The sequence below is a fragment of the Marmota marmota genome, unplaced genomic scaffold, assembly GCF_001458135.2.
Source record: "Marmota marmota marmota unplaced genomic scaffold, marMar, whole genome shotgun sequence".
Lineage (NCBI taxonomy): Eukaryota > Metazoa > Chordata > Mammalia > Rodentia > Sciuridae > Marmota > Marmota marmota.
The window spans coordinates 25,005,018-25,016,815 of record NW_026000229.1 but is presented as its reverse complement, the minus strand read 5'-3'; the positions used below and the strand labels follow the sequence as shown (position 1 = coordinate 25,016,815).

The window sequence follows — 11,798 nt, the reverse complement described above, 5'->3', positions numbered from 1 at the left end:
GTTATATAAAAGTACATACAAGAGGAAGTGAGGGGAAAGGGAAAAATAATACAAGGGGGAGAAATGAATGACAGTAGAGGGGGTAGAGAGAGAAGAGGGGAGGGGAGGGGAGGGGGGATAGTAGAGGATAGGAAAGGCAGCAGAACACAACAGACACTAGTATGGCAATATGTAAATCAATGGATGTGTAACTGATGTGATTCTGCAATCTGTATATGGGGTAAAAATGGGAGTTCATAACCCACTTGAATCAAAGTGTGAAATATGATATATCAAGAACTATGTAATGTTTTGAACAACCAACAATAAAAAATTAAAAAAAAAATACATATGTAATTTTAAATTGTCCAGTAGCTGTATTTAAAAAAAAAAAAGTAAAAAGACACAGGTGGAAATAAAAGGATAAATCTTGTTTAGCTCAACATATCCAAAAAAACTGTCATTTTCAACATGTACAGCAACGTAAAAAATTGTTAATCAAATATTTGATCTCTGTTTTCATACTAAGTCTTCACAATCCAATATGAATTTTACATATATAACACATCTCAATTCTGACTAGTCATATATATATGAAAAATGGGGAGTAACTAGGAATGAACAAATTCCTTAGAAGAGTATAATATATTTTTCTGGAACACTACTGACAATTTTTACTGTATAAGAAACAATTTTTAGACTTTCATACTGTCTACCCAGCAGCTCTTTTTCAAAAGTCTATTTTTAGAATCCTAGTGCAAAAGGATAACAGAATCTGTACAGGAAAAAAAAAAAAAAATCAATGAATTAACACTGCTTCTTACAGAATTTACAGAGGTATTAATAAGTGGGGCTAGGAATGAGACTCTGTTATAATACCTGAACCAATTACTATCTAATGAGTACTCAATAAAGAGGGCAAAGACTATGTGTGACCTTGATCATGCATGAACAGTGGAATCTACAAGCTCTCTCAAGAGACTAAGTTTTACCACACATAGGACTTTTTTCATTAAAAGTCTGCCTACTTCTTGAGGGTGGAGAGTGGGGAAGACTAGGTATTATTTTAAATTTCAGTAAAATCTATAGTTTCATTTTTACCTAAGTCAAATACGTACAAGTTATCTTAGAAAAATTTGTAATGATCACCTTAAATGCTGTACTTTTTTTTCTTTTTCCAGTTTGAAGATGAAATCCAGGCCTTAAGTATGCTAGGAAAGCAATCTACCACTAAGCTACATCCCCAGTCTGTTTTTTTTTTTTAAGTATTAAACTTTATAATGTCTTCAAAATACAGTTTATAGTCCTAAACTAAATGATCTAAAGTGGTAAAGTGCCTTTGAGTTTTATGTATATTTTAACTGTGCCACACTCAACTGAAGATTATTTTTCCTTCTCTATTTTTTTCAGAGTTTTGTATGTTTTTGACACCTCTGTGTGGGCCCTTCAAATTTAATTTTATATTATTTTTATAATGGAACCTCAGCCAACTCTGTAAAGGAATTCAAATAGCTCATAATTAAATATATAAATACAACCATGAAAAAGAGAATAAAAACATTTAAAAGCAAAGCAATAAAAATTATAGACCTAATATTTAAAGAACAAACTGACATTTAAAGTTATAGTAACACACTAAACCAGTCTCTCCTGAATATTCTTTGTATTCCCCTGTGACTTACTAGTTTTATTCCATAGTTCTCGCTGGTATTTGACAGGTTCATTTCTACGTTTTTCAAATTCAAATGAGTTATCCTGCAAAAAGAAACACAGTGCTGGTAAAAGAAGTAAAAAGGAAGCATTTCTTAAAACATTCTTCTTTTTACAAAAGTTCTGAGGGGACACATATTAGGATTTACCTTCCCCCACCAGTGTGATCCCAGAGAATATGGGTTTTCAATCTTTTTCTCCTTTTTATACCTCCATTTATAAGATGTTCACCTCTCTCTATATATACAGATGAGTCTCAAAGAGAGAGGAGTGGAGAATATTACCCCCATCTAAAGAGGGGCACTGAACAATGATGGTATAAAGGTATACATAAACTTTGGTATTATAGTGAATCATATGAAGCTGCCATTATTCATAGATCAAAAGAGTCAAATAGCCAGGCACGGTGGTGCATGTCTGTAATCCAGTGGCTCAGGAGGCTGAAGCAGGATGATCATAAGTTCAAAGCCAGCCTTAGCAAAAGCAAGGCACTAAGCAACTCAGCGAGTATCACTTGCATTTGAGGTGCTTTGCTGCTTCTTATTCATACTGAACATTATTTTTGTGACAATAATTATGATTGCACTTGCATCCTATCTAATACTATTTCATGTTCACTGAAAAACACTGTTTCTGGGAAGCCAGAAAAGGGATTCATGCCAAATGTTTGTAGATACCACCCTTAAATAGTGCAGAGGGAAAAAGGTTATGGGTTCTGAAGGAAGAAGAGGCCGTAGAATAAGGGACAGTTTAAAATTCTTTTTCCCTCAAAGCTAGCCCATACTATAGCCTTCACTGTCTCCCTTTACAGGGAACAAGCATTAATAGATCCTTTTATCAACTCAATAACATCAATATGATCAGTGTGATACATCCAATGAAATCTCATTCTAGACTTCCCACTATTTCTCTTAATACCAAAACTACTAACAATCAGAAACTGACAAATAAGTGTTATTACAAACCTCATCTTGAACTGCCATTCAAGAATCCTTTAATCTCCTAGTTTCCTCTCAAATCCTTGAATAGCATAAACCAATTGTGTTCCTATACACCAGTGATGAATCAACTGCAAGAGAAATTAGGAAAACCACCCCATTCACAAATAGCTTCAATAAAAAATAAAATACTTGAGAATCAATCTAATAAAAGACGCAAAAGACCTTGACAATGAAAACTGCAGAACACTGAAGAAAGAAATTGAAGAAGACCTTTGTAAGATAAAATGATCTCCCACATTCTTGGATAAGCAGAATTAATATTGTCAAAATGTCCATACTACCAAAAGCGCTATACAATTTAATGCAATTCCTACTAAAATTCCAATGACATTCTTCACAGAAAAAGTAATCATGAAATTCATTTGGAAAAAAATAAGCCCAGAATAGCCAAAGCAATCCTCATCAAGAAAAGTGAACCAGGAGGCATCACAATACCAGACCTTAAATTATAATGCAGAGCTATAGTAATAAAAAACAGCATAGTACTGGCACCAAAATGGACATGAAAACTAAACCCACATAAATACAGTTATCTCATACTAGACAAAGGCGCCATAAAAGTACCTTAGGGAAAAGATAGCTTCTTTAACATATGGTGCTGGGAAAATTGGAAATTCAAATATAGCAAAATGAAATTAAGGCCCTATCTCTCACCATGCACAAAATTCAACTCAAAGTGGATCAAGGACCTAGGCATTAGAGGTCATGTGCCTACTAGAAGAAAACGTACGCCCAACTCTCCATTGTGTCGGTTTAGGAACAAGCTTCCTCAACAAGACTCCTAAAGTGCAACAAGTAAAATCAAGAAACAATAAATGAGATGGTATCAAACTAAAAAGCTTCTTCACAGCAAAGGAAACAATTAACATGGAGAGCCTACAGAACAGGAGAAAATCTTTGCCACCTATACAGCCTCAATTTCCAGGATATATAAAGAACTCAAAAAATTTAACACCAAAAAACAAATAACCCAATCAATAAATGGGCAAGGAACTGAACAGACACTTTACAGAAGGAGAAATATGAATGGTCAACAAATATATGAAAAAATATTCAACATCTCTAGCAATTAGAGAAATGCAAATTAAAACTACACTAAGACTCCACCTCACTGTAGTCAGAATGGCAATTATGAAGAATACAAGTCACAATAAATGTTGGTGAGGATGTTGGAAAAAAGGTACACTCATACACTGCTTGTGGGACTATAAACTAGTACAACACTGTGAAAAACAGTATGGAAATTCCTCAGAAAACTTGGAATGGAACCATCATTTGACCCAGTTATCCCACTCACCAGTGCATGCCCAAAGGACTTAACATCAGCATACTACAGTGACACAGCTACATCAATGTTTACAGCAATTCAGTTCACAATAGCTAAGCTATGGAACCAACATAGGTGCCCTTCAACAGATGGATAGATTAAGAAAATGTGGAACATACACATAATGGAATATTACTCAATCATAAAGAAGAATGAAATTAAGGCATTTGCTGGTAAATGAATGGAAATGGAGACGATCACACTAAGTGAAATAAGTCAATCCTCCAAAAAACAAAGGCCAATGTTCTGATATGCAGATGCTAAAACACAATAAGAGGGAGGGGGAGGGAAGAACATAAGTTTATTATATTGGACAAAAGGGAATGAAGAGAAGGGAGAGAGATGGGAATAGGAAAGACAGTAGAATCAATCAAGACATAAATTTCCTATGCTGATGTATGAACATATGACCAGTGTAATTCCACATCATGTTCAACCACAAGAATGGGATCGTAATTAGAATAAGTTATACTCCATGTATGTATAATATGTCAAAATACACTCTACTGTCATGTATATCTAAAAAGAACAAATAAAATAACCCCCCAAAAAAATCATTGAACAACAATTTCCAATTGTACCTCAATCCACTTAAATAGTTTTCCTTTGTTTTCGAGAGCTAGTCTTGTAAGGATAAGAAACAACTTCTATAAAACTGGTGATTTTTTCTTTTTCAAAAGCCTACAGAATGATGATTTTTAGGATCATGGGAGAATAAGATTATAACCAAATATAATGAAATACTCACAATCATGTTATAAGAACCCCTGTTATGGTTAATTAGATACATAAACCCTCCCCCCAAACTAAATTTTGGAAAATGTAAAAGTCATATTAACAGCTAACTATACTCACCACTGTAAGCTCTTTGCCAGCTGCTTTCCGGAATGCTTTAGTCCATCTGACCTTGCGAGGATTACGCTTCTTTTTAAAGTTCTTATGACATTTGGATTTACAGAATCTGAATACCTACAAGAAAAGTTAAAAAATATTAAAAAAGGTCAACGTTAAAAATTGTCCTATCATAAGATGTTACCCCTGTAAAACAAAAAAAATTATAAAGTCTGAGAAATGACAACGGTTTCCACTCATAATTCTTTCTACTTAAACCATTTAGAAATGTGAGAGACATGTGAGAATAAATGAAAACAGAACTCGTTTGTAACTGTTAAACATTACCCCAACTAAAGGATAAGGGGCCTGAAAATATAAATAAAAGCTACTAATCATTGTTATCAAATAATAAAAAATAATACCTTACAATGATCTTGAATAAAGGAAACAGTTTTAAGAAAAGCTATTTTAAGTCCCTTCTCAATTCAGGATAATTCTCAAAATTAAGGTTCTATTTATTCCAATGGGGGCAAAAGTTTCAAACAATCATTCTGAAATCTTCTTTGATTGATATCTTTTCATCTGGATAAAACCACCAAATTTCAAACCAACAATAGATTGTCTAACTCTAAAGAATGTATTGACAGATCTAATAATAAGAGTTTATTACTTTGATTTTCCACCTTCATTCTCAAAGATCTGATCCTTTAATTAATAGTTAAGTTATAACTTAATGATGCTTCAATGTGTCCCTGTTTTTATAAGTCTAAATTGCATTATTTTGTTACTTTGCAGTATTATAGAACACAATTCAATTTGTGTATATTAGTAGAGGAAATATTAAAAGTAATTCTTTGAGCTTATGGATCCTGGTTAACTTGAAGTCTCTTACGTAGAAGATGTGACACAATTAAATATGTTAAAAGAACAGTATAAGTAATTTAAGTAAGCCTGTGTGTATATCACAAATCTTAATATTGCTCACTTTTATATACACTGTTCTATAGGGAACTTCAAGCAGGTCACTACACACAGTAAGAAACTTTCCCTTCAATACCAATTTAAACCAATCTATACACAAACCTAGAGAGCCCTCTTAAAAAATCTGAATGACAACATTTGGTTAATTTCAAATCAACTAAAAAACATGAGAACTACTACAAGCTCCTAGAGTAACCCACCAGGAACTGTTATCAGTAAACTGTATTTTAGTACTTTCAGCTCAAATAATATCAACTTTTAAATAAAAGTTTCCAACATTTAATACCTAATAGATAAGCCCTAAGTGAATCCTCATTTCTCAATCTAGATAATGATGGGTTTGAACTTGTTCTGGGTCTTCTCAACTCCAAACAGAGCCTATAGGAAGTCTACTTGACTCCACACCTAATAGGTATTATCTGAATAGCAGAATGAAGTATTTGAAGAGATTGGAGTCACTGGAGATAGGATAGGATTCAATTAGCAAATAAGGACCACCTGCAAGCCTGAGGTTCTACTAGCAGGTAGGGATATCAGAATAATTAAAACATAGTGCCCTATCTTAAGAAGTTTAATCTAACAATGTGAGTCTTACTTTGCAAACAAAAAGATTTGAGATCAGACCAAGAAATAAACAATGAGATTTTAAAACTATATAAATAACGTATAAAGTAATAATAAAAAAAAATACATTAGGAAGTGGTTAAATCTATGCTGGGTAGGCCATGGATGGACTATGTATAAGCCAAAGCTTCACAGGCTCACATTTCCTTTTCATCTAGTCCCTTACCATCTTCAGTCTTCAACATACCAATAAATGATTCATAAACTACCCTGGCCTAACACTGTTCCAACCTTTCTTTTTCCACTAATCCAACCAACATTTATTAAGCCCTCATTAACAGTGTATGTAAGTATGGGAAAATATAGAGCAATAGCACTAACTTTGCCCTGTGAAGCCTCCTAAGAAGAGTAAGAGGAGAAGTAACTATCAAAGACTTCATGAGGTCTGGTGTTATAGCTCAGTGGTAGATCGCTTGCCTAGCACACATGAGGCACTGGGTTCGATCCTCAGCACCACATATAAATAAAATAACCGTATTGTGTCCACCTACAAATTAAAAAATTCTTTTTTAAAAAAGAGTCTCATGAGCAAAGACCATAAAAGCTGAAAGACTAGTTAGGAGGCTATACAGCTAACACATACCAAGTTCAAATTGGAAGGACAGAAAGAATGTTAAGATATCATTATTCTTGCAGAGGCAAAATGGATAAGACTTGGAAAAAGTAAACACAAAAGATGAAAAATTCAATGACTCTCTGTTTCTAACAAAACTACCTTAAGAAGAGGGGTGGTATTAATTCAAAAAGCAAAAAGATTTGAGGCAGTAAGAATTTCTTTTTCAGTAGATCCACTGAGATACATGCAGAACTTCCCCACCCAATGGAAAATTCAGATATAGAGCTGAGGAGATACAGATTCAGGAATCATCAACATAAAAACGATGAGAAATTTCTTCTTTGTCAGTGCTTCAGGGCCTCTACCTCCAATCATTCCCATAATCAACTCTGTTCTGGGTCTACTGGTCTTCCTCCGGACCAAACTAACTCCTGGCCAATTCAACACTATCTTTGATAGCAACAAAGACTTCCTCATCACCCTGAACTTCCACTGTGTCTACCAAATCAAAACCCAGCTCAACAGTTCTCATGAAGTTGTTACAATTCCAATATCCAGCTGAGAAGCACTACTGGATAAAAATCATGAGATCCTGATGACCAGATCATCTACAAACCACACTGCCCACTGGGAATGAGACCCCAATCTTGCAATCTTTTTGTTTTTATAAATTTCTGCATTCCTACCAGGAAGTATTCAAAATCTTCTACATGCTTTAAGTTCCCAAAGAGGTTTGGTCCCTATCCTCCAGCAGGATCCCTTGCTCTTAATTTAATAAGGTTAACACCTCTGGTCTATAACAGAGGTATAAAGTCATATAGTAGGATCTACAATTTTATGTCAAAATCGCCTTTCACATCCTCTTCCCTTCTCCAACAAAGTTTCCAACTCCATAGAGGTTATGAAAACCAGGAATCTGTATATTTAACAGGTGTCTAGTAATTCAGACACAAATGTAAGACAAGTTCAATTCTAGGAACTGGAGGAATAAGGTTCATTCTGATACAAGAGGGAAAATTCATTTATCATTCACAAAGTCATTCACAACTAGACATATCTATGTTTATGTTCACAGGCTTATTTCCCTATCTGTAGTCCCAAGCCTCTATCATTTACAATCCAACCACTTCCTCAGAAATATAATAGCTCTGTTCCTTATCTTTGCTCAAACTTTTAACTTTCCTTCAATCTAGAATGCCCTCTCCTTTCTCCACTTGGGTAACTGCCCAGTCCTTTTTTAAAAATTTTGAGGCAGGGCCTTGCGAAGTTGCTGAGGCTGCCCTCTACACTACCTGTGCCTCCCAGGTCGCTGGGATTACAGTCATATGCTACCATGCCCGACTCCTCTCGTTTCTTATGCAGTATTCAAAATCCGGTATACATGTCACTTCCAATTCCAACCTTCTCTATACATGACCCTCCACAACTCACCTCCAGTAACTCTACCTAACTTTCCTATTTAGCAAAAAAACATTTCCATCAGTCTCTACGCACTGCGGACAGTCCCATCTCGTCCCTAGGGACACGGTCCTTCGCATATGCTTGATGAGACATGAGTTCAACAGTTTACTGGCTTCAGGAATTGGCCCTGACCCAATAACGATCAAACAGCCCCAACAGACGCCCCGGGATCCCCGGGGATGCTGGTTAGGATCGCTCCTCAATCCCAGCGCAGCCAACCCGCCCAAGATGGCCTTGGTGGAAAGCTCCGCTCGCGACAACAGCAAGGAGCAATTCTCCAAGCTGGACTGAGGACAGAGAAGCCGAGTAGGCGGCCGGCTCTCTCGCCAGAGCAGCGCGGAGAACCCAGACCACACCCCGCAGGCTCCGCAAAACCCGGAGCCGAGGGGGCGCGTTCTGGGCCCGCGGGAGCGCGGCTGGGCAGACGCTTGCCTCGGCCGCCTCACCTTGCAATCATTGCGGACGAACATCATGCCGTGGCCGGGGTAGATGGGCCCTGAACAGAAATAACACTTCTCGATACGCATGTTGAGGCCGCGTGTGTCCCCACCGACCCAACGGCGAGCTGAGGAGGAAGTGGCGCGCGGCGTCACAGGAAGTGATTCTTGTCCAAGCCTCCGACCCGGAAAAGGCCAGTGTCTGAGCGCCCCTGGGATGCTATCCGAACACGACTGCGCCTCCTCGCGGCCACGCAAGCAAAAGCGCGGTCGTTTGGCGCAGGCGCAGAGCTGCAGCCTCGATCAGACTGGGAAAGCCAGACGTGGCTCTGTGCCGTCCTTCGAGCTCTGTGACAACGCCTAATTTTTCTTGGCGTTTACGCGTCTTATGTCTTTTCTTTATTGTGTTTTGCCCAAAGTTCTCTCCACACATTGGGCTGTCTCTAAGAACTCGTATTTCACTGCCCGCCCTGACTTCTGCCCCAGACTTGGCAGGTGTAACAATCGTGTGTGTTTGTGTCTTTCTGTACTCCTTCTTTATAACACTGCTGAACTTGCGGTTCAGCCTTTTCAACATCTCGCCGATGCCTGTTACCCCTCATTGGCATGAGTCACACTTAACAGTAAACCAAGAGGTGGAAAATTATTTTGCTTTTCTTGAATCTCCTTCTCCTATCCTCCTGGACAATTAAAGAAAAGCCTCCCCCAGTGTTCCTGACCTCTTTACCCCGTTTCCTTCCAACTCCGTTTTATTTTGTTACTTCAACAAGAACTGCCCTACCCTTCCTACCCCCACGAGCAGCCTCCTTTTATCTTTGGTGTCGTTGGCCACATCTTTCATATGTTCTTAGTCCCATACCCTATGGCTTCCTCTGAAACTCTTCCCTTCAGACTATGATCATACTCAGTGATTCACATTAGTTTGAATGGGCGAGTAACCAGCCACATAAATTTTTATTTTCTTTCAGAACTAGTATAATTAAACCCAAAAGGAAGGGGAGAAAAATGTATTCCACATCTAACTAATGGTTATGAAATCTTGGCAATATTGTTTCTTTTCATTCATCCTGTTTTGGCACATATGATTCCTGAGTCTGAGGGCGTGTGTCTTTTATCATTAATGGAAAACTCAGCTATCTTCTATAGTTTTCATTCTGGAATTTTTTTTTTTATTAGGACTTAACTCAGTTCAACATCTTTAATATTGTTGTCTTCTTCACCCAGATTTTTCATTTCTTTAGTGTTTGTAATTATTTAAAAACATTTGTACTTTGTGGTCTCCTTTTGAATACATTATTTGAAGTTCTTAAATGCCAACTCCTCTTGGCCTTATTCATGATTGGAGTAAGGGTTAGGAAGGAATGGATTCTAATTTGAAATTGTGGCTCAACCATAGTTGGGTGTTTTCTTCAGGATTTTAACAAGGTCTATGTAGAGATGTTTCTTCTGAACAAATTTTGATTGCTTTTACTAAGTATTCATTCCACAGAGAGTCGAGTTTTTCAATGATAACTTTTAGTTTATTTTTCCTAGAAAAATTAGATCATATAAACTTGAATATCAAACCTTGTAAAGAGCAGACTTATGGTTATAAGCTATCACAGGAAACTAAGGACATAGACCAAATCCTGGCTGTGAATTTGGGAAAGAGAATTCTCAGTTCCAGCACCCTACTTCTAACAGATTCAAACAGTACACAGCTGTTAAGACCAAGCATCTCAACTACTGATACTGGCAAAACCAAACCCAAAGCAAACCACTTTCAACATCAAGTTGTTTTAAGTTGCCTCTATTGTCCTTTTTGAGGAGAAAAAGATAGTCTTGGGGCATCACTTACCTTCTTGAGAAATTATACATTTAAGATAGGTTCTTCAAATTTTATCCAGCATTATCTAAGTATTTTATAATGGAAACATGTTCTAGTTATATAGTCACCAACTGTCAAAAAAGACCTGGAAAATGCAACTATCGCATTTATAAAAATGCAAAACGAAATATTCCTTATTGAACATTTCTTAGATTGTTAGCCATCTTGATATGTCACAGGATAAGAATGTACTTCTCAAATTTCCTAATTTCTTATAATGAATCAATACAAACCTATTAGATATGAGCCTTTCTAAACATTTTTATGCCGTTTTTGTTTTCAAATTCTACTCCAGTATCTTTTAATATCAAGAGTGACTCCTGTATTAAAAACTCTTTCACTTGATCCTCCTACCTCTTAAGTTCTTTGCTCAATTAACAAACATTTGAGTACCAGTTATATACCAGGCCCAGGTGATGGAACACAATTTTGACAAACTCCCCGTCTCTGTCCTTGTGGAGCTTATATCTTAGTGAATGGGGAGAAACATAAATATATTGAGTAGCTGTGAGTGAAATTAAGAAAAGAAAGCAGGATAATGGGTCAGAGAATGACAGCTTGGTTGGGGCTATGAAAGGGAGTGACTGCTATCTTATATAAAGTTGTCTGTAAAGTCCTTCTAGATCAGGTGACATATGAACAGTCTAAAAGGGTAGAAAAGGAAGCCACACAGATAACATGGAATACTAGCATTTGAGACAGCAGGAATAAAAATTGCAAGTGCTCTGAGGCAGGAACATACTCACTGATCCAAGGAAGCTGATGCACCAGAAAAATGTGAGTGATAAGGACAGTGATAGGAAATAAGGTCATATTGGCCGCCTCTCTACACATTTCCTCCTTATCCAGTTAGTAAATATACCCTTCCCATTGTCTCTTCCATTGTCTCTCAGTTCTGATCTTAATTCAAGCTTTAACCATCCTTGTTTTGTTTATCTGAGTTGCCTAGTACAGCACTTTTTACAATATAGATGCTCAATAATATGAGATTATAATATTTTGAATTATTTTTTCCAGAATG

The 11,798-nt window shown here is 36.8% G+C and overlaps 1 protein-coding gene across 1 annotated transcript in view; it reads right to left on the bottom strand.

The window, feature by feature from the left end:
- Positions 1 to 9,076, bottom strand: part of Rsl24d1 (ribosomal L24 domain containing 1) — a 14,492-nt gene extending 5,416 nt beyond the window's left edge. The window contains exons 1-3 of the mRNA XM_015480643.2: positions 8,920 to 9,076; positions 4,873 to 4,986; positions 1,662 to 1,734 (exon numbers count right to left, since the gene is read on the bottom strand). Coding sequence (XP_015336129.1) covers positions 1,662 to 1,734; positions 4,873 to 4,986; positions 8,920 to 9,000 — 268 coding nt within the window. The 5' untranslated portion in view covers positions 9,001 to 9,076. The remainder of the gene's footprint in view (positions 1 to 1,661; positions 1,735 to 4,872; positions 4,987 to 8,919) is intronic.
- Between the last annotated feature and the right edge of the window lie 2,722 nt (positions 9,077 to 11,798).